We start from the raw sequence: 24,013 nt of genomic DNA on the forward strand, positions 1-24,013 counted from the left end.
CTTCAGTATTAGCTTTTTTATGTCTTTTCCTTTTTCTACGTAAACTTTAGAATCAGTTTATTGATATCCACAAAATGTCTTGCTAGGATTTGGTTGAAATTTTGTGAAATCTACACAGCAAATTGGAAATGACTGATACCTTAACAATATTGCATCTTTCCATCTATGAATGTGGGATTTCTTTCTTTCTTTTTTTTTTTTGTCATGGGGCTTGAACTCTGGGCTTGGGCACTGTCCTTGTGCTCTTCAGCTCAAGGCAAGTGCTCTACCACTTAAGCCACAGCACCACTTCCTGAATGTGGGATTTCTTTCCATTAGAGCTTTGTTACCCCAGTAGAATTTTGTAGTTTTTCTCATTACACACAATCTATTAGATTTATAGCTAAAAGGGCTGGGAAGGTGGCTCAGTGGTAGAGTGCTTGCCTTGCATGCATGAAGCCCTGGGTTCCATTCCTCAGCACCACATAAGCAAAAAGAAAAAAGCCGGAAGTGGCGTTGTGGCTCAAGTGGTAGAGTGCTAGCCTTGAGCTTAAGAGCTGAGGGACAGCGCCCAAACTCAGGGTTCAGGCCCCACAACTGGACCCCCCCCCCAAAAAAAGATTTATAGCTAAATACTTCATTTTATTTATTGGTGGGTTATGGGGCTTGAACTCGGTCTGGGTGCTGTCCCTCAGCTCTTTAGCTCAAGGCTAGCGCTCTACCATATAAGCCACAGTGCCACTTCTGGTGGTTTATTGGAGATAAGACTCTCATGGACTTTCCTGCCCAGGCTGGCTTTGAACTGTGATCTTCAGATCTCAGCCTCCTGAGTTGCTAGGCATGAGCCACCGGCACCTGGCTTTCATATTATTTTATAAGTAGTAGCCTGTTTGAAATTAACAAATGGTTGTTTATTTTTGGTATATAGAAAAACAATCAACTTTTCTGTTAATCTTCAGACTTCCCATAATTGCTTATTAGCTTCTTTTTGTTAATTCTTGGAGATTTTCTACATAAACAATCATGTCATCTGAGAACAGAAAGTCTTCTTCCTTTTTCAGTGACATAATTGTTTTTAAATGTGTATTTCATTACTTAATTCATAAAATCCCTGCAGACAAAAGTTTTAATCCTCTTTGTCAAAGCTTTCCTGCTCATATTTTTACTAGCTTCATCATGGATTGTATTAGTGTAGCATCAAACAATTTAACCAGAAATAAACTGTTTGTATGTTAATGCTGTTTTGCACTTAACAGCACTTCTTGATAATTAGGAATACTCCCGGGTATTCTTTGGAATGGATGTTGCATCTTTCTTACAGATTGATGTTGATTTAAAGATCAAGATTATATTAATTAAATTCTTCTAACAGTTCCTGGCAGATAACCCTCAAGAAATCATAGTCTGTGTTTTGTATTAGGATACACTGATTATTCTTGCGTAATGCAACATTATCGTGCTCAGTAGCCAATGAACATTAGCTCAGGTGAACAAAGAGTCATAAAAGCTAAAGAAAAAAAAATTAGAACAGGGCAGGGTAGAGAGATGAACGTCTCAGCACTCGGTGAAGAGCAAGAGGGTAGTGTCAGTAGTCTCGTTATGGGACAGAGGAAGACAAAGGCTGGGAGAGAAAGGATATCTCCAAGGAGGAAACCCGGGTTGCTGGGACCTTGTTTTGTCGAAGGTGGCATGAACCAAGTGCCCCTAAGCGGAAATACAACAGTGAGTGAGTGACACAGAGCCCGTGGGCACGGATTTGGGGCATGCACCGAAAGCAGAGCGCGCAACCCTCCATGGCCCGGGGTCCGCACAGCCCACAGAAGGGGCAGCTCGGCACTCCCCGCCCCGGCAGCTGCGCGCCGGCCCCAGGCCCCGCCCCCGTGCTGTCTCACAGCCGGTTACCATGGAGACGCGAGGACCTTCTGGCCGCGCGCGCTTGCGCGGGCGGAAGGCGGGGGCGGCGCCGTGACGCGCTCGCGGGCGGTCCTCGGGATCGCGGTCGCTCTCCTTCCCCTCGGGGCTCGGAAGTCGGTACCAGTAACCAGAGGCGGCGGCGACCAGCGGGTCCTTGTGCTCGAGGTGAGCCGCGCCCAGGGGGAATCTAGGGCCACGGTTTGACGTGCGGGGCGGGGGACCCTGGCGCAGCCGCCCACTTCCCGGCGAGCGTGCCGGTGTTGGGGTGGCAGCGACGCGGGCCGGGACGCCCCCTCCTCAGGGGGTGCCGCCGTTCTCGGGCCGGGGCCGGGCCGGGAAACTTTGCCCTGGCGGCTGCGCTCCGCCTGCTGGGGCCCCCCACGGCTTCCGGGGTCCCGCCGGGGCTGGGGTGGGCAGAGTCGTGAGGCCCAGCCGGGGCGCCTCCGCCCCCCGGCAGCCCGCGCCCGGGCTCCGGGACGGGGGAGCGGCCCCGCGTCCTTGTTCCTGCGGGCCGAGGTGGAGGTGGGGCGGCGAGCCGGCGTCCGCCCCTGCGCCCCGCCGCCTCGGGCTCCGCGCTCGCCGGCCCCCGGCCCGGCCGGCCCCGGGAAGCAGGAAGGAGCTGTGTGCTCTGTGGGCGCCGCCTGGACGCGGGCAGGGGGGGAGGGCGGCTCGCCGTGCGCCCAGGGACCGGGAAGTTGGAGCGGCCGGACGCGCGCTTCCCCGCGGGCTGGTGTCCAAGGCCGTGGCCCCGGCGGGCCGGTGACGCACCGCCTTCCGTTCGAACCCCGGGAGAGTGCAGGCGTTCGGCTCTGCAAACTTGAGTTTCTCCAGAGTGGAACTGCGGAGTAGCAGTTTCGGTTCTAACCTACTGGTTGATTTATTTAATGTTGATGGTGTTATCTGCACGCTGGGGTGGTTTTGCTTCCCCCATGAAGTTAACTCTGGGCGCTCTTTAACATGGTAAACTCACTTGTCTCAGAGACAGTTGATTCCTGGGGAGAGTTAACGACGGAAGGTAACGGCAGCCCTGGTAAATTACCTTGATTTTAAAATATCACTGTGATCAGTTTAAAGCTCACGTTTGTTCATTCTTTTCATTTTCTTGGTTGAGGTCTAGGACAAATAGTAAAAACGTGCCCAGTTACAAAAAGTATAGTTCTATAAACTGTAGAAGGAATAGTTCTATAGACTTGTGTGGTTATTGGTACATAAGTATTACAGGTCAAGTGGTTTGTGCCACAGTGTAAAAATGAGGAATGACTGAAGTGGAATGACTGAAATAATCTAAATAGTCTCCTTATAATTCATTTTTAACTTTGGGAGCATCAAGTTTTAGTTATGTGTTAGGCACTGTAAGAAATGATGTAAATATCACAACCAAAAGGGAAGGAAGGGTTGTTGCCATGTATTTTTTAAATAGTTGCTCTGAAATGAGCATGACTCAATTATTCTTTTCCTGTTTTTGACGGATTTGGGTACTTTTTCTAGTTAATAAATGCCAAGAGTCTAAAAAAAAACAAAAAACCAACAAACCAGGTCTCCCCTCAAACTGATATTGAAAGAGTGGAAAAACAAGAGCATGTTGTAGAGCAGTATATTAATATTAAGCATGCTAACATTTGTGTAAATGGGAAGAAATAGCAGGACCTGATGACTCAGCACCTGTAATCCTAGCTACTCAGGAGGCTGAGATCTTGAGGGTGGATTCTCAGAGCCAGCCAGGGCAGGAAAGACCAGAACTGTAGCTCAAGTGGTAGAGCATCATACTTCAGCAGAAAAAGTTCAGGATCAGTGTCCATGTCCTGAATTCTGTCAATCTGAGTGTACACACACACACACACACACACACACACACACACACACACACACACACACACACACACACACACACATCCACGCACCCTACCTTAGGATGGAGAGAGGGGAATATATCCACATACAAAGAGCCACCCCCCCCATCAGTGCCCATGTCCTGAGTTCAGTTAAGCCTCAGAACACCCCCTACACACACCTACCTCCACTCTCCCTACCCCGTTCCAAATATTGAATGACTGCTAAAATATTGTGCACTATGTTTTTTTCCTTCAAGTCTTTGGTGTTATCGTTAGTGCATATATATACATATATATGTATATATATATATATATATACATATATATGTTGTTACTTTCTTGCAAGTACATTTTCACACTAAAGACCTAAAGATATGCTGCTGTGACCATCTGAATTTATAGTTTGCTAGATGTAGCAAACTCATTTACCATATAAATTATACTAGCTTACACTCCCACTGGTAATGTATGTCTCCCAAAGCCTTGTTTTAAGAGAATGTTGTCAAATATTTTCCTTTAGTGATTCCAGTAGGTGAGAAATGGAATCCACTGCGTGAGAATTAATCATCCTACCTGAACTAGCATTCATGTGTTCATATTTCTTTTTTTTTTTTTTTTTTGGGTCCGGTCGTGGGGCCTGAACTCTAGGCCTGGGCGCTGTCCCCCAGCTCTTCAGTTCAAGGCTAGCGCTCTACCACTTGAGCCACAGCGCCACTTCCAGCTTTTTTCTTTTTGCTTATGTGGTGCTGAGGAATCGAACCCAGGGCCTCAGGCACGCAAGGCAAGCGCTCTACCACTGAGCCACCTTCCCAGCCCTCATGTGTTCATATTTCTTAGTGGCTGGTCATCAGAATCTTTTTGGATATTTCTTTAAATATCTAAAATTCCCTGTATGAGATTTGTGTCAGCCTGGGGAGCTATTTTTGTCTAGTGCCCTCGGTATTTCTGATCTGATGATTAGCTACATTTGAGAAACACTGCTTTGGAAAACTGTTTCAAACTTTATCAAAGTCTATTCACTAGGAATATTTATTAACCCTCAGTATACTAAAAAGCAAGGACATCAATACTTTCCCATATAGGGCCCTGCTTTGGAAAACTGTTTAAAACTTTATCAAAGTCTATTCACTAGGAATATTTATTAACCCTCAGTATACTAAAAAGCAAGGACATCAATACTTTCCCATATAGGGCCCACTGGTATTTTTTGTTTACATTTTTAGATCATTTCATAAATAATTTGTAGAAGCAAAAAGATGATGAACAAAGTTAATTTAAAATTTTAATACATTTCCAACACGAGAAGTCCTGACTATTCCAGATTTCCTGGTTTTAAGGTTTCATAGCTAATATGGACAACATGTTTGAATTCAACTAATTGCTCATTGACAAAAACATTCCACGTTTCAAATACATCTCTAATATGTTCTAGTTTATTGTTGTTTTAATTCTTACAACAGGCTTCAGGCACTTAGGATATTCTTGCGGATGATTAACTTAATGAGAATCATATTTCTTTCTACTGATTAGAAATGTGTTGTCTACCCAATGATTCTTAACTTTGGGAAATTTAAATTAGGATAAAAAAATTTGTTTTTATGAACAGTAGAGATTTAAAAGTTTCTAGTAAACCTGTATGTATGATAGATTTTTAATATGTTAAAAAAATTCCCTTTTACTTTTTTGAAATATCTCTAAGGGGGGGGCACAAAAATTGAAATGGAATCCATTGACCTCTGTTCTGCTGAGAGTTGAAGGTAGTTCTTGGACCCCACCCCAGACCTGTTGTTCCCCACCTTGGTCCTAGTTTATGCTGCTAGCACTCAAGACTCAGTTATTAACAAGATTTCCAAATGATTTTTACTGTACTTTAAAGATGAGGAATCATACTGTTTTAGGGCCTAAAGTTGGTTTTTACTTTGATACCATATGGTAGTACTTTAGACTAATGCTGTGTGCATTTCAATTGTTTTTGTGCCAGTGCAGTAGTTTTGTACTATTTTTCACTTATACTTAATTGAAACTAATTAAATTACTTTGCTTAAATAAAGGAATAGTTTGTTACACCCCATTCATATGGAAATGATTTAGGGGTCTAAACTGTTCAAACTTCTCGTTTGACTCAAAAACAATTTTTTTATTCCAATTAAATGCCTTACACATGAAGCTGAGACCCTGGAAAGCAATGCTGAGACTAGGACTCAAGTATTTTGGTTCTTGCCATGCATTTTTTTGAAGATTAGTGATTATGCAGTTCTGAATTTTCACAATCCAACAATTTTTTTTTTTTTTGCTGCATAGATTAAGTAAGCAACCAAACATAAATTAGTCGTGTAATTTATATGTGTAGTTGTAGTGGGTTTGAGACGGGTGAGGCCAGTGAGCATTGCCATTCCAACTGGGAACTTCATTAGTGTGTTCCCTACTTTATTAATCGAGTATGTATTTCAGCTAGAAAGAAAAAAATGATTAGATGTTCTAAATAGCATATACTATATTTGAATTGTGGGAGCCTTAGGTCTGTAATTTTCATATTGTCCTGAGGGGGTTGAAGTCACAAATGGGAATCTTGATTCTTCTGCAGTTATAGGGGTTTTATTGTTGTCTTCAGATGTTTTGAAGTAAGCCAGATATATTGATAAATCTCGTAATAGGGTTATTTTCTAAGACTCAGGGACATATTAGGTTTAGAGATTTTTTTCATAGAACATAAAGAGAGTCCAGGAAGTTTGAAAAAGTATAAGATTGGTCAAACCTGGTTTAAAGGTAGGTTGAGAACGTTAGTTCATTCTAGAGAATATAGAAAGCAACTATTGGCATGAGAAAGGTTGTGATCAAATTCAGGTAGATGGCAAGTGCTTTGCTGACTGATTTCAGAAGCCTTGGGAACAGTATCTTTCTATTGATTACTCTGTCTTCTATCAATTACCTTAGTACTTGATGGATTTCTTCACTGATGTAATAGTTTTCAGAATCTTATTCTCATCAGTTGTGAAGTTTCTTAAGGCTAGTTTGTGGTTCTTAAAAGAAGGTTAAGTAGTTCTGCCACTCAGTTTCAAATAAAAGATTTACATACATTATTTAGGCCATGCTGCAGCCCCTGTGACTTGCAAGTTCTTGGTGGATCTGTAGAAAGCTAGGAAATGTACGTTGACAGTAGACAATTCTGTTCAGGTAACAACTCTGTTAACAACTCTGTTACCTGAACTTGGGAGTTGAATCCTCATTTCCATGGGATGATGTGCCATTACCTATGATTGTTCAGTGTTTGATTTGATAAGTAATTAAATGGCATGCTTATTTTTGAAAGTGAGACATTTGTGTTTTTCCAGCTGAGGTATTAAAGTTAAAAGCCCATACAGTTTCAGTCCTAAAATACAAATACAGGTTTGGGTGATTTTCCTGGATTTTAGAAACACTATCATCTCATACAATATGAGATCACTTTGGGAGGCAGAGAGGCTGATCTCAGTGACTGCAAGCTAATGTTGAACCTGCCAAAGGAGGTCCTTGATGCACCAGTTGGCTCTTTCTGATAAGCCTCGCCTGCAGTGTCCCATCTCTTATCACTACTTATGGACAGGATTTTTACACTGAGAAAAATTAGCACTGGAAAGCTGGTGTTCACATATAGATGCTGATGGTATTGGAAAGGGAAAGGCGGTTGATTTGAATAGACATTTCTCTCTAGGACAAATAAGATGCAGAGTTAATAAAATATGCAAATGGTTAAACATGAAAACATGATACATGCAAATCAAAATTCAGTAAGATGCTCTTCAAATCTACTAGCATGACTGGATTCAAAGTCACATTGACAATGAATGTTGGTGAGGATATGAGAAATTGGAATCTTGATATATGGGAATGTAAAGTAATGCAGTCCTTTTGGAAAGCAATTTGACAATTCTTCAAAAATTATCCACAGAATTACCATATTTAGCTAGCAGTTACATACTTGTCTGTATACCAAAACAATTTTTAAAGACATGTCTTTACACAAAAACTTACATAAGCTTATATATTATTTTCCATTAACACAAATGTTAATTAGCACTATTAACATTATTCATAAAAGCCAGGAAGTACAAATATGTCATCAGCTGCTTAATGTATAGACACAGTACCCAATGTACACCCAGTGTACCACACTATTTACCTGTAAAAGAACTGATGTAATGATGTATGCCCCAAGAGTGAACCTTGAAAATACTACATTGTATGAAAGACACAAGACCCAAAAGAGCACATATCCTATGCTCCTGGATTAAGTACAGGTGAATTTAATGATTGATAAATCAGAAGCAGGAGGTGTGTGTGTGTGTGTGGTTGCCTGGAAGTTAAGGGAGGGTGAAATGAGGTATGAAGCTTTCTTTCCTAGCTACTTAGGAGGCTGAGATCTGAGGAGAGTTAATGTTCAGAGCCAACTGAGGAAGGAAAGGCCATGAGACATCTCCAATAAACTACTCAGAAAAGGCTGGAAGTGGTGCTGTGGCTCAAGTGGTAGAGTGCTAACCTTGAGCCAAAGAAGCTCAGGGACAGTGCCCAGGCCCTGAGTTCAAGCTCACACACACTCACAAAATGATAAAAATGTATCCCTTACTCTCATTATCTATCTCCTGAAAATAAAACTGCCACAGAACATATATAGCACACATACTGTGATAAGGTTTTGTGTGTGTGTGTGTGTGTGTGTGTGTGTCTCCTACTTTTATGTTTTGTTGTTAGAAGGAAATATCATCTGCAGTGACCAAGAGAATTGTCCTAACATTGGTCTCTTAATCCTGGTTTAGTTGCTTTTATGAACTTGTATAAACAAGGACTTGATATAACTTTTCTATGATTTTCTAAACTTATGAAATGAAGGGAATTGTACTTGAAGACAACTTTATTACCTATGATGAATATAGTTTAAAAATATTGGGAGGTTGAGGTGCCAGGCCATAGCCTACATTCTTCTGTTTTATCAGTTCAGATTTTTTTTTTACTGTATTAAACAGTTGTTCTTGTTTAAAAGTATATATTGCTGTCAGTGCATACTGTGTCAGTTTCTAAGACATTTGAATAATTGTTTCTTTTTCTTTAGAAAAATTCTGCAAAAATGTCTCTCTATCCATCTCTTGAAGATTTGAAGGTAGACAAAGTAATTCAGGTATGTTTAAATACTTCAAAATTTTATTTTTTAAAACATTTTTAACATATATTAGTTGTACAAGAAGGATTTCACTATGACATTTTGTATATATTATATGTATACACATATACATACATACATACACAATATATCCTGATCAAACTCAATTCCCTCTAACATCCTTCCTTAACCTCTTCCTCCTTAAAAAGTTTTAACAGGTCTCATTGTTGTATTGTTGTAGATGCCAGTAAGCTCCTTGGATCATATTTAACCTTATTGACCTTCATTAGCTCTCACCTCTCCTGTTGTAAACCTTCCTGTCAGTCAAAGCTTTTGTCACTAGCCTGTCATTCATTTTTTTGGTGTGAACTATTTGTACTGAAATTTAAAAAATACTCTTAACATACAATTTAATTACTTGTGTGGTTAACCAAGAACTACAGATAGATTTATATAATTTATAAACCCTTTATTCATTTCTATTATATACTAAAAGAGTACAAAAGCCTAGTAATTATGTTTTTTATTTCACTGTGAATAAATGGCCATGGGATATTGTGTTTTAACAGTTAAACTCTTCAAATACTGCTTGGTTTGTCTAATTAAAAATTAAGATTTTATATATGTAAGTTGAAATAGACCCATCTTTTCAGGTAGTCATAGTTTTGTGTAGAGTTGGTATATCTTTAGGGGGGGTCTTTAGGTATAAGTCTACATAATAACTGGGAGCCTTCTCTCTGAAGTTAGATTGCAGAGATTTGGAAGAACTGAGGTAAAAAGCACAAGAATGTACAATGGTTTCTTTTCTTTCAGAGATCAGCAAAGATTATAGTCTTTTTAACTGTAGTAAGTCAGATTTTTATAGTTCTTTACGTGTAACTTTTAGCTTTATAATAAGACAGATGCTTCTGTTTAAGAAAATAGGGAGTTGGCATCAGTTCTTGCTGTTGTGGAAACTGTGGCAGTAGATGGGCAGATTGCTGTGAGGACAGTTATTTTCTGTGATAGATTCAGAGTGGGTATTAAAATGTGGTTTGTAAAGTCTCTGAAATCTGCAGTTTAGCTGCCAAGGCTTTGATGTTTCTAAGTTTCCAGTGGCTTGCTATTCATTTTAAATGCTGTAACATTTCTTTCTTTGTTACTTTGTCAAGTTAAGTTCATCTGAACAGGCACTCTTTTCTTTTCATAAAGCTTTTATCTGTCATGTTTAGCTTTGTAAAGTAACCATTAAACGATTAATCTGACACCAGTACATTATCTGCTAAAGATTTGAGAAGAATGTAAGGAATGATCAATTTTTTTAAAAATCATAATTGACTTTGTGTAGAGTTTTTGCTTGTGTCAACATCAGTTTTTTTCTACGTTGCCAATGTTGGGCTGAAAAAGAGGGCTACTATATAGGTCTAACCCTTTAAAGAGAAGCAAATTATATGCATATTTCCAATAGAGAATCTTTTATGTTCAGAGCAGAAAGCTAGCTGCTGGGAGATAGTGAATGGGGATGGGGAACCATGATTCTTACTCCTCCTGGATGGGAAAGTATTCTTCACATAGACTAGACATTACAATCTTGACCTCTATTTTTTTTTGGGGGGGGGGCCTGAATTTTCTAACATAGATGATAGTTAAAATTTGTTTTTATTCCTGAGATGGCCCTGAAAAGGTTTTATAGAGGAATAGATAGTGTTCATTTTCTTACCTATTGGCCTTTTGTACAATAGCAAAGTTGGTAGGTGTTGTGTTTATTTTTTGCTGTCACTGGGGTTTGAACTTAGTGCCTTGGGCTTCCCAGACTGGTTCACTCACTCTATGGTACTTTACGACTTGAGCCTGGCTTTTAGCCAGGTTGATTATTTTAGAGACAGATAAAAGTTGACTTTTCTTTCCTGGTCTGGCTTCAAACTGATATCCTTCCAGATTTCAGCCTTTTTAGTAACTAGGTTACAGGCCAAAATTTGTATTTTATAAAACTCTTTTACAATAGCCTTTGGACTTAAGCTTCCTTCTATGTTTTCATGGCTTGATAGCTCATTTCTTTTTAGCATTGAATGGTATTTGTTTTAGAAATTCAAGAAAATGGCTAGTTGGCTACTAATTCCTTTTAGTTGTTATTTGGTAAAACAACTTCCAAAATTCAAAATGAATTATTTGTAGTTGTAAAGATTTCCACGGTGCTTGTGTTTTAATTTAGAAGGCTTAAGAAATTTTAAAATGATGAATTTTTAAAAATATTACAGTATGTTAGAACATTTACAGTCCAGCTCAAAGCTTTTATATGTGTGCTTACTTAAAGTAAGCTTCTACCTCTTTTAGCTTGAGAACACTCTTGTGAATAGATTTCAGAGTTGGATTGAGAAATAAATATAAGCTTAATATCTTAATTAGACATTTCTAAATCAGCAGTAATTAGGAATTGAGGAATGCTCATACAACTTACTACAAATAGCTGTGAATGACACACTATTTCAGAAAATACCAAATACAACAAAGCTGTGAAACCCGGAGAAAGGGAGGAAGCCATATGCTCAGTATGAACAAGAGGAAGTCCCATACATACTTTATCCAAGCAGTTTTGGCAAATTTAACAGTTAACAAGTTACATTGTTACCATTCTTTTATGTTACTTGTAAAACTACCTTTGCATAGTTTATATTAAATCCTTCCTGTATTGACTAAATGAAGATAAAGATTATTTCAGTGGGATATGCTGAAATGAAAATAAAAATCGGCAATTTAGTGATCTTTCTGATATATAACTTTTAATATGAATAGGGTTGAGTTGAGCTTTTTTCTAGTGCACATGAAATGTTTTTATTTGGAGCAGTTAGTAAAAGAATAATGAAGATGTGAAACATTTTGTCTGTTCTGAAAAATATTAATTTATAGTAGTAGACAAACAATGCTTGTAAGTTATATAGAATAGTACTTACTCAACTTACATGCTAGCCTTAAAGATACATAGAATCCGAAACACTTATGATCTGCAGATTGCTTTGAAAAAGTCATTAAAGAGCTTGAAATGAAACCTTGTTGAATAAAATTTCAAGGTTTATTGCCTTTTTGGAAGTACTGGATTAACATAATCACGTGTTGGTAGAACTTTCTTCTTTTCTCTTTCAGGCTCAAACTGCCTTTTCTGCAAATCCTGCCAACCCAGCAATTTTGTCGGAAGCTTCTGCTCCCATTTCTCAAGATGGAAGTAGGTTTACAGTTTTAGTCCATTCTTCCAGAGAAATATTTTGTGGAAATAAGAAATTAGAAATTATATTTAATATTTTTACAAACTATATAACATTTGTGGTTAAAAGTCTAAGAGCAGTCGGGCACTGGTGGCTCATGCCTGATGTCCTAGCTACTCAAGCGGCTGAGATCTGAGGTTCTCGGTTCAAAGCCTGGGCAAGAAAGTCCCTGAGACTCTTATCTCCAATAAACCACAGAAAACCAGAAGTGGCGCTGTTCTTGCCTTGAGATGAAGAGCTGAGTGACAGTGCCCAGGCCCAGATTTTAAGCCCCACGACCTACCAAAAAAAAAAAAAAAGTCTAAGCAATAAGAAAAACAAATGGTTATTTCAAAAAATAACCCTTTATATATGTAAAGAGTGAGAAGTATGAATATATGTTTTATAGCTTAATGAAAATTAAGTTTAGTCTGATTCCTACAACTGATATTTTTAATGAAAAAACTTCACATGGAAATTCATTTTCCACACTGGTGCTCTTGAACTTCTGTTGTTTTTCCCTGTCAGAGGAGCTTCTGTGTCTTCCAGCCACCTCCTTTTGGTGCTTTTTTTTAGCTAAGAGTCATTTTGATGTGTGTGTCTGGCTCTGGGTCCTTTTTTCTTTAAGGTTCAGAGAAATTCAGGACACAGTCTCTAAATAGTATGACTTCAGTCAGTGTAAATATAAAGTAGGTGTTTGTGGCCTATTAAGGCCTGGGTTCTGTCCCTTAGCTCTTAAGCTCAAAGCTGGTACTCTACTACTATTTTTGAGCCACAGCTTCACATACAGCTTTCTGCTGGTTAATCAGGTAAGAGTTTCATGGACTTTATTTCCCAGGCTGGATTCAAACCTTGATCCTCAGATCTTAGTTTCCTGAGTAGCTAGGATTACGTTGTTTAGAAAATCCATTTTCAGTCACACATATATAATGTATAAGCATTCAGAAGTATATATACCTATTCAGAAGTTAAAGACATTTTAATCTTTAAACATATTTCCATGATTTCATTGGAATGTGATTAATATTCCTAAAATGTTAAATTGCTAAGTAAATTTACAAACACATTGTTTTTCTTGATAAGAGTTGTTCTATACTCATGTTAAAAGAACTAAATGTAAGGTCGTTGGCTCAACAGCTAGACATTTTGATCAGCTTTGAATTGGAGAACAAGTGATAGTTTTACACAATTACTAATGAATATAGGTTTAAGACACAGAAAAGACAAAGTAATATATTTGGAAGACATTATTTCTACTTTAGAGTAGTTGTCTGTGTTCAAGGGTTCTACAACTACATATTAAAACAACTGCAGAATGAAAAATACTAGAATTAAGAAATTAAACTGTAGTGTGAACATGTACAAAGATTTCTTTAAGTCTTTTTACTATACAATAGCTGCTGTGTGTGTATTAAGAATTAAAAGTGACATAGCTGTGATTTGAAATATACAAGAGGATGTGCACAGGTTATATGTAACTATGTCATTTCATGTAAGATTTGTACCAAGTCTTAGGATATATGAGGAGTTCGTGAAACCAGTTCCTTGTGGGTACCAAGTGCTAACTTTTAGAAATCTGAGATTATTTTATGGCTTTCCCTTGAAAGATTTTTCTATTGTTTCCATTCTAATTTATTATATAGATAGATGGATGCCTCTCTAAATGCATCCTAGATTTTTTTAAAGTTTAATATAATATTTTAAAATTCAAGAAACCCATATTATTATTTTGCGTATTCTCCCTATATCATTCGTGTTAGATCTCTATCCTAAACTGTATCCGGAGCTCTCACAATACATGGGACTGAGTTTAAATGAAGCAGAAATCCGTGCAAATATGGCTATGGTTCCTGGAGCACCAACTCAGGGGGTAGGTAGAGTATAATTACTGTTGAATGATATACTTGAACCATAGACACAAGCTTTTTTGGTAGCTAGCTTAAAAATTAATAACTTTATTCAGATTTTATCAGATTTTATCAGATTTTATCAGATTTTAGAGTTTCTTCTGTAATGGTTGCTTGAAATTGTTCTTTTGTGCTCTTACCAGTGTTTGAATTTATTAGGACTTGAAGACTCATTTCCCTCTGCTTTTTGTATTTAGTCAGTTGCTGAAACCTACTGATTGTGTCTCTGCCATGTTTCCTGTGTTCATTTTCTCCATTCTATATGCTCATATGAAGGATTTCTATTTCCAACCTATACTATTACATTGATCTTGTACATTCTCTTTAGTAACTTATTTCAGACAGCGATATCTATTCTGAGTAAGTCATTCTGAAGTCCTGTTAATTCTTTGTTCATAATCTCTATGCATTCCTCAGAAAACTGCTTCTAACTACATTCCAGGTTCTAGGCTTAACATATATTCAGTCATTGCTCTAACATCGTGGTATTTTACAGAAGTTACTATAATTATAGTTAAAATACTGAACCTGTGTATCTGTTTCCATAACTCAGATTCTTAACACAGTACCTAATTTTTACTAAGTATCTATTAAAAACTTCCTAACATACCATCTAGGGTCCCATTGTGAAAGCAAATTATAATAAGTATTTTCTTCCTTTTTTTTTTTTGGATCAGTCGTGGGGCTTGAACTCTGGGCCTGGGCGCTGTCCTTGAATTCTTTAGCTCAAGGCGAGTTCTCTACCATTTGAGCCACTTCTGGTTTTCTGGTGGTTAATTGGAGATAAGTTTCCTGCCTGGGCTGGCTTTGAACCATGATCCTCAGATCTCAGCCTCCTGAGTCTCTTGGATTACAGGCGTGACTGTCCTGCTTACAATAAGAAATTATTATAAGGGCTGGGAAGGTGGCTCAGTGGTAGAGTGCTTGCCTTGCATGCATGAGGCCCTGGTTTCCATTCCTCGGCACCACATAAGCAGAAAAAAAAAAAAAAAACAGAAGTGGCACTGTGGCTCAAGTGGTAGAGTGCTAGCCTTGAGCTGAAGAGCTGAGGGATAGCGCTCAGGCCCAGAGTTCAGGCCCCACGACCGACAAAAAATAAAAAAAAAAATTAAGAAATTAAAGAGGTTAAAGAATTGAGAAAGCAAAAATGAGCATAATTTCAGAAAGTGAGCTGCTGCTTTTAGGGTGAGGGTAACACAAAGAAGAGGGTTGGTATTAATAGAATGCAGGCTCTTAGGCACAGAGCCCACCAGAACTGGGGCTCATTATTTAGAGGAGGGGATCCTACTGGCAGCACCAGAAACCCTAAGGATTGAATTAAGTGGATTCTGAGTGTCCTTAAAGGGTAAAGACTGGAAACAATGGCTGCTGCCTGGTTTCAGGCAGAGCCAGGCTTAGAAGGCGCCAACATTAGCAGGAAGCAAACAGGAAGGGATAGGCGCTTGTCACTCCAGCCTTTCTTTAGGGAGGGGTGGAGAACCTTTTTTCTGCCAAGGGCCATTTGGATTATTTATAACACTGTTCATGAGCCATACAAACTATCAATACAGGCAGATGAGCTGAGGGCAGCCAACAGAAGTATAAATTGTCCTGTCTAGTACCAAATGATTTTGTAGGACTTACATGTCTCCCCTGTGTTCTAGGGTGTTTCAGATGGGAGCCCAATGCAGTTTTGGAGCTGTTTATGTAATTGTTTCCTTTTCAAACTCTGCCCTAAAGTTCTAGTTGTTTCAGCCTTCCCAACTTTACATCTCTGTCTCCTAAACTGAGCCAAGGGTCTGATGCTCTGCTTAGGGAGCTGTCATGACTAATTCTGAAAGAATTTGTGTTTATTACACTGTCAGCTTTAGAGTATTTATTCATTCAGAATTCATGGAGATTCTGAAGCATGTGAATTAAAACAATGTAAATTCATTTGATTCTTGAGTTATTCTGAATTCCACTGATGATTTTCTTTTGTCTCTAGCTGTTATCGTTAAACCTTCTTAATACTTCATAAATAATTCTTCTGGCATTGTGCTCTCACGTCTAGTATTTCTGTGTGTGTACAGATGTGTTCACTATTATGACACTGTGGATTTAGAATGTGCTGTCAGGGTTTTCATCGGCTCTGAATATAAAATTGAATGATGTTTCATAGCTAATCAGTTCTTAGCAGATCAGAGCTTTTTATCTTTTCTCTGTAATGTACTTAAAGTAAGAACACTTATTAAGCTCTTGCCTCAATGAAAATCTTAGTACTTGACAAAAGTCCCTAGCATAGCTATTCTGGGGCAATCTGATTTGCACATAGTTTGTTAATCCATAGAACATTATTAAAGGGACTTACACTGTAAGAATGTGACTTCTTATGGGAAGTCTCAGAATGTCAAATACACATAGACACACATAGAGGGAGAGAGAGCGCGCACACACACATATCCTTACATACCACATAAAATTTATGCACCACATAAAAATGTGTGTTTCAAAGTATAATGTGTCCTTTAAATTCAGGGAGAGTGCATTTGAGATGAAGACAAGTGAAACCAAAGTTGTTCAATGATAGAAGTATATTCCGAGAAATGATTGTTCGACTGCTTTCCATGTTGTTTGAACATCAGAGTGTATGTAGCAAACAAAGGTGACCATTACGTTCTGGGGTTCTTTTCTATGGGGACACTGCTTTAGATAGTGACTGTTCTTAGCGACATTCTATAGCAGTCATGATACACTGAACTCAAGGCAGCACACAAAGAGGAAGTCATTTAGTCTCCCCAAAATTATAATTTGTGAATTTCATGTTTTGAAATCAAACTTATATGAGAAAAATTGCTTCTGAATTAATTTGTGGAAAAGTTAAGAGTTTTAAAGTTTTTTTTCAAGGAGAGTATTTCTAAATACTCACATGCTGTCTTTGTCACAGTTGGTGGGAAGACCATCCAGTATGAACTACATGGTGGCTCCTGTAACAGGTAATGATGTTGGAATTCGCAGGGCAGAAATTAAGCAAGGAATCCGTGAAGTCATTTTGTGTAAGGATCAAGATGGAAAAATTGGGCTCCGGCTTAAATCAATAGATAATGTGAGTATTTTTTATGTTTATTTGAACTTAAATAACTTATAGAGTATTAGGTGAGAACAAACTTGACACGGAAATTGCTTTTATTGTAATGGAGAACAATAACTGCTACTCCAATCTGTGTACTTGGAGATACCCTATTTTGAGGAGGCAGAATTAGAACTTTTAAGCACATCCTTTGATTTTTCTTTTTTGATACTGAAATAAGTTTTCACCACTGTCCATGTATTTTAAACTACAGTAGATACATCAAAGTTTGTATAATAAGCTCTGGAATCAAAGTGTAGCATTAAAATTTAGGAAAAATGAGAATGAAAGTACATTTTTAAGTTACATGATTACTATTAAACTTAGCAGATGGTTTTAAAGGTTTATTTCTATCTTTACAATTTAAATTTAGCCTGGCACTGGTGACTCACACCTGTAATCCTGTCTACTCAGGAGGCTAAGATCTGGGGATCATGGTTCTAAGCCAACCTGGATAGGAATTACTAAGAAAGCCTGAAGTGAAACTTTGGCTCAAGTAGAGTGCTAGCCTTAAGAAAAAGAAGCTCAGGGACAGAGTTCAAGCCCCAACACCAACCAAAAAAAAAAATTATTTAATGCCATTTTCATAACACATTTCTAATTAGGACAGCTATTACTTTATCTTACGGTCTCTCAACTTCCTATGCTAAAGACACTAAATAGGGTTACTCTGAGAAACATTTTAGAATTGCTAAGGACAGGCTGGATCTTTACCCTTGTTAATGGTTTTAGTCTTTGCCTTGGTCAGTAAGCTTAGCCTTTCACAAAGGAAGTACATGTGGTTCACTGCTTCATCTGAATAGTCCACTGTCCCCCAGAGGGCAGAGGTCAAGTATCTTTGCAAATTCAAGATTACCCAAGACCCATCCCTGACCTCCCTGCCTTCTCTCTTCCTCTTCAGTGAGTACAGTGTATAACTCCGCCGTTCCAGGGCATCTGCATGCTTTTCCTCTGTCCTCAAAAGAGAAGTTACCTCCTGTAGGTCCCTTGCCCCATCACAGTTGTTCTTGCACTAGACTGTCATCTTTAAAACACATTGGTCCATTTCATGGGTGCCACCTAGTTCTTGGCACCTTAGAGCATAACAGAGCCATGACAGAAGCCATGCCCAGGTTAAAAGTTTTAAAGGTCCAGCCTTGAAGATAGGTTTACTCTTCCTTTACGTTGGTCTATATTTGGCTCAACATCTAAATGTCCATAAGTGAGATTTGTATGGGTTTAATTCTTAATGATACTTGATTTCTATAGTTATTTATAATGGATTCTTTGATGCTCATGTTATATTTAATATGCTTATCACTTTAGGCTGTTATACCATAATATTGCTCCATGATTCATAATTTAGCAAACAGTAATCTTTCAGTTCAAAAGGCAGAAGTGTTCCCTTACCAGTGGTAGGGAATCTTTTTTTCTGCTAAGGACCATTTTGGATATTTATTACATTATTTGAAAGCCACGCAAATTATCAAAACATGCAGATGGGCCACAAGCAACTATCAAGAAGCATTTCATGTTTGCTCCATGATGGTTACCAAATAATTTTCCCATTTCTGAAGCTTAAGCTGTCATTTTTGTAAAACAGTGCAAGAATTCAACACACTTAACACTTCACTTTCCACCAGAGTAATGATCATGTGATGATACCTATTTGGTATTCTACCAGACTCCTAATGGTTCATGTTTTGTAAAGTCACCCCTTTATATATTCCTTGGTTCTTTAATTCTCAGGTGAGAAGAGATTGTAGTTGGTCAGGTGAGTTATGGCTTGGGTAAATTTCTTGTTTCATTCTTTGGGGTTGTGGTAATTTTTTCAGTTCGTTAATACATCATATTCTCTATTTTTGTTTATCTTGTGTGCTGAGAGTTCTAACCAGCATTTTAATCACATCCTATCATTTTACACTGTATAATAACAATGGTAAATGACAGTTATTTCCTCATTTTCTAGGGTATATTTGTTCAGTTAGTTCAGGCTAATTCTCCAGCTTCATTGGTTGGTCTGAGATTTGGGGACCAAGTGCTCCAGATCAATGGTGAGAACTGTGCGGGTTGGAGCTCGGACAAAGCACATAAGGTGCTTAAACAGGCCTTTGGAGAGAAGATCACGATGACCATTCGTGATAGGTAAGCTGATATTCAACATTTCCAATGGAAATTCAAGACCAGATTTCCATTTTCTTGGGAAAACCCCTGAAAGCTTCTGTAAATAATAGTATTTTTCTTTTTGCAGAAAATGACAAAATGCTATTATTGATGAACCTTACAGTTTTACAGTTGTTTTGTACAGATTTTGCTTACATAGTTTTTTTTTAAGAGTTCTGATTTTGCAATACTTTATTTCACACTTTATAAGAATTTGTTCTTTAAACAAATTTTCCTTTTTTTAAATTTCTAGAAAGTAGAAAATGTGTGTTGAAGAGGTTACTCAAGCTGTCAGAAGTAACCTCACTTTGCAACATCCTGGGTAAACATCCCATAGCCTAGAGTGTCCACATGCCGTGCCAGGGTCCCTCACTGAGTCTAGAAGTTATAAAATCCAAATCTGGCCTCCTGGGTAGTTGTGAAACTAGTTGTCCAGGATAATGCATTCTGGGTAGCGGTTCTAGTTAGATGTTTATTAGCACATGAAAGAGGGGCCTCTAGTTACGTTCTTTTCCAGCCCCCCACAAGTACTGAAGTGAAACTGTACCACAGTGCTACAGTAAATTTTGGAGTTTTGGCTTTTCTAACTTTATTTAAATTTTGACTTAGTATTTCTATTTTCCCTTCCTTCCTTCCTTCCTTCCTTCCTTCCTTCCTTCCTTCCTTCCTTCCTCTTTCTCTCTCTCCTTCCTCCCTTCCTTCCTTCCTCCCTCCTTCCCTCTCGTCCTCTTGTCCTGGAGCTTGAACTCAGGGCCTGGGTACTGTCCCTGAGCTTCTTTTGCTAAGGTTAACACTCTATACCACTTGAGACATAGCACCACTTCTGGCTTTTTCTGTTTATGTGGTACTGAGGAATTGAACCCAGGGCTTCATGCATGCTGGGCTAGCACTCTACCACTAAGCCAAATTCCCAGCCCTGTATTTATATTTTCTTATACATTTCATTCAGTAAACATTTTATAGAAGAATATTATTTTTGCTTTATTTCTAAGCAGAATTTAAGAGTAAGTTGGACCAACAGCCAACAAATATAGTTGTTCTGGATTTCTCATGTAAACACTACTTAATGGTGAGATTTTATAACACAATGACAGTCACAGAGAAATGAACAAGTGTAATTGGGTGACTTTTTTTTTTTTTGTCTGTTGTGGGGCCTGAACTCTGGGCCTGGGCACTGCCCCTCAGCTCCTCAGCTCAAGGCTAGCACTCTACCACTTGAGCCACAGCACCACTTCTGGCTTTTTCTGCTTATGTGGTGCTGAGGAATCGAACCCAGGGCCTCATGCATGCAAGGCAAGCATTCTACCACTGAGCTATCTTCCCAGCCCCCATGGAATTATATTTTTTAACTCACCTGCTCTGTTACATTTGCAGACCCTTTGAACGGACAGTTACTATGCATAAAGATAGCAGCGGACATGTTGGTTTTATCTTTAAAAATGGAAAAATAACATCCATTGTAAAAGATAGTTCTGCAGCCAGAAATGGTCTTCTCACTGAACATAACATCTGTGAAGTCAACGGGCAGAATGTCATTGGATTGAAAGTAAGGATGAACTGCTTTTGCTGCAGTTTTACATGTTGCAGCTTTCTCACTGATCTCTAAGTACAGAAACTTAGTAGGGGGTGCAGAAAGTTATTCAGTCTTAACAAAATGCAGAAGATACTTTTCAGAATGTACTAATGCTTTTCCTTTTTAAAAAATAATGAAGATTGTTACAAGCTGAAAAATTGTATTCTGTAGAGTTAAACCTGGACATATAAGTTGCAGATTTCTTATACCAATTAGAGTTCCACATTTATGAAATAAAGCCTCAGCAAAATTCACTTTCTCTTTGTTTTCATCAGGACTCTCAAATCGCAGACATCCTGTCCACATCTGGGACTGTCATCACCATTACAATCATGCCTGCTTTTATCTTTGAACATATTATTAAAAGGTAAGTAGGTGATTCAACTTGATACAGTTTAGTATGTGACATCATATACACTCTATTTTAATTCCTGAACCTTTTTTTTTTTAACCTACGGAATGGCTTTGGTATTTATCTAACAGTTGGAGACTATTTAAATCAGGATTGGGTTGGTAATAAGGATCTATCTTTGCAAGTATGAAGTAAAATTTACCATATCCTTGATAAATGTTGAGAATGCCCAGCTAAAAGAAAAGGTACTGAGGCTGCTATTTGTATATAGCTGACAGCCATAACTGCTTTCATTCCTTTGTTCAGTAGGAATGTAGCCATGGGGGTTGGAGGTGGAGATTTCTTGACTGGGGAGTTGGAGCATTGTCTTATATTCCAGCACTTCAGAAGGCAGGGAGAAGTGTGCAGTGCTAACTGCCCTCGAGAACTGAGGACAATTTAAAAAGCTAGCAAGGGCTGGCTGCTTCAAAGCTTTTCAGACAGTTGCTTTTGGCACAGTGTGTTTCTACTAAGCCAAGTTGGACTCCTCCTTTGGTTTTCTGTTTTGCAGGTAGAAATGATATTTTAAAAATTCACGAATATAACCCTTGTAATCAAAGTTTCATTGGTGTTGGATTTTGTAGAACATACTAGCCCCTCTTAGACTAAAGTTACTGTTAAGACTAATTGTTCTAGAGTTCTCTTAAGCCACTGCCTGGTCCTTGTTCTTCCATTTCCTCTCAAATTCATCACCGCCTATTTTTTAATATGTAAATTTACTTTGGTGTATTAGGAAGTAAACCCAGATCTATGCTTGCTTGCTTCTACCACTTGAGCTATACCACCAGCCCTTCTGATTGTTTTTGAAACAGGTTTTCCCAGGCTAGCCTCACACTCCCCATTCTACTGCCTGTCTATACCTTGAGTGCCTGTATTATAGGCATACACCACCACGCTTGTTCTTTTCTTTTTCTGAACCGGGAATTTAACTCAGTCTCACATTAGCCAGGTGGGTACTTTACCACTTGAGCCATGCCTCTGGCCACTTTTTGCATTATTTTTAGGATAGAATCACTTCATGTCAGGGCGAGCCTGGGCTGCTGCCTTCTTTCTTGCTTGTGTTACCTCCAGTTGCTGGGGATGTATGTATCAGTGTGTGTCGTCTGTAGCTGGGATATGTACACACCACTGCACTTAGCCACTTTTTTTTTTTTGGGGTCCCGTCATGGGGTCTGAACTCTGGGCCTGGGCTCTGTCCCTCAGCTCTTCAGCTCAAGGCTAGCACGCTACCACTTGAGCCACAGTGCCACTTCCAGCTTTTTTCTTTTTTTTGTTTATGTGGTGCTGAGGAATCAAACCCAGGGCCTCAGGCATGCAAGGCAAGTGCTCTACCACTGAGCCACCTTCCCAGCCCCTTAGCCATTGTTTTAAGATGGAGTCTAATGAACTTTTATGCTCAGACTGATCCCCCGACTTCTGCTTCCCAAATAACCAGGTTTGTAAGCTTAAGCTTCTTAATCACCAGTCTTAATGCACAAGGACTCGTTCCCTATTTCACTTGTTTATCCATGATACAAATAGCTGTTCACACTATTTGCCAGATTTTACATTACCAGAGACTCTTGGTCTCAGCTCATATTTTAAAAAGGGCTTTTATTCCCTAATCTTGATACTAACCTGGAATTTTTGTTTTCTTAGATTTATATAACCTTTTGAAAAGAAACTTCAGTATATAATAGAAGTGATTCTTTTGTAGGATGGCTCCAAGCATTATGAAAAGCTTGATGGATCACACCATTCCTGAGGTTTAAAAGTCAAACAGCATAATTGTAGTTGAACTTCAGCTTCCTTCTTCAGCAACTCCTGCATTATGCACACGAAGCTTTCCAGAGCCAGGGAGCATATGCTGCATGGGGACCTGTCTGTATACCATGGCTGGAGTCTTCCTGTTTCACCTGGTATCTTCAGATTTCAACATAGTTGTAGCCTTATCCTGACTTTATGGATGTGAAACTTTCAAGAGATTTACTGACTCCTAGAACAGTTTCTCTACTGGAAACCTGACACTTTTCTTTCATAAGCCATTGTGATTAGGATGACTGATGCAAGCTTAGCCTTGTGTGAGAGACCAATCACCTTTCTCCTAGGTGATGCGTAGTACTGTTCCTATTACTTTAGTTGTGTTTATTTGCATTTCAACACATTACCCATAGTACACTTAGGATGACTGCAGTTCTGGGTGTGTGTAAACTACCAATTAAGTTTCTGATTTCATTCTATGTAAGCATTATACAGTGTATGTAGTATGCAAGGGATTGTAAGGATTGTTATTAAATTTTAACTACCTTCACTTAACCAATATGCTTCAACTGTCGCCTTAACTATGTTAAGCATTTAGAATTAAAAAGCCAAATGGTTATTGCTGCCTTTCTAAAACACAGAATGTTAGTTCTATGTTAAACTGAAATGTCCAGAACAATTGAATGGTACTTACTGAGCTATAACATAGCTGCTTAGCTGTATTTTGAGATTTTGTAGTCACTGCATAATGGAAACTTCTTGTAAAAGTTGCCACTATCACTTTCTGAACAAATCACTATATATTTAATGCAGAACTTCTTATACTAAATAGGATAAACCCTAAGCTCCTTTTTTTCATTTGTAGATTGAGTGGGGTAATTCATTATGTAACTTAGCTACTTTGCAATGGTTTTGCAATGGTATCCTAGTATTTGTTCCAGTTTCCACCCTCCAAACAAAACATTGCAATAACTCTCCTGATTATTTTTCTTTTGATTTATGTCTATCCTGATTTAATTAAATGTATATAAATAAAGTTACATTTTAGTCTGTTGTATCATTTGGGGACTTTGCCATCACCTCACTTGTGCTTGC

General features: G+C 38.5%; 1 protein-coding gene across 1 annotated transcript; it reads left to right on the plus strand.

Annotated features, from left to right (window-relative positions):
- The first annotated feature begins 1,953 nt into the window (after positions 1–1,953).
- On the plus strand, positions 1,954–23,965 carry LOC122096301 (syndecan binding protein). The gene is made up of 9 exons (XM_042666851.1): positions 1,954–2,058; positions 8,812–8,877; positions 11,980–12,058; positions 13,838–13,947; positions 16,890–17,048; positions 19,021–19,196; positions 20,589–20,760; positions 21,063–21,154; positions 22,875–23,965. Exons 2-9 carry the CDS (start codon positions 8,827–8,829, stop codon positions 22,927–22,929), a joined length of 894 nt encoding a protein of 297 aa, XP_042522785.1. The 5' UTR covers positions 1,954–2,058; positions 8,812–8,826; the 3' UTR covers positions 22,930–23,965.
- The last annotated feature ends 48 nt before the right edge of the window (positions 23,966–24,013 follow it).

The sequence above is a fragment of the Dipodomys spectabilis genome, unplaced genomic scaffold (assembly GCF_019054845.1).
Source record: "Dipodomys spectabilis isolate Male_0828 unplaced genomic scaffold, ASM1905484v1 ptg000015l, whole genome shotgun sequence".
Classification (NCBI taxonomy): domain Eukaryota; kingdom Metazoa; phylum Chordata; class Mammalia; order Rodentia; family Heteromyidae; genus Dipodomys; species Dipodomys spectabilis.

Excerpts from the sequence above, each read along its gene's own strand:
- LOC122096301 (XM_042666851.1), top strand. The coding sequence starts at position 8,827 with ATGTCTCTCTATCCATCTCTTGAAGATTTGAAGGTAGACAAAGTAATT. Across the intron at positions 20,761-21,062 it reads AGAATGTCATTGGATTGAAA|GACTCTCAAATCGCAGACAT; the intron begins GTAAGGATGAAC and ends TGTTTTCATCAG. Across the intron at positions 21,155-22,874 it reads TTTGAACATATTATTAAAAG|GATGGCTCCAAGCATTATGA; the intron begins GTAAGTAGGTGA and ends ATTCTTTTGTAG.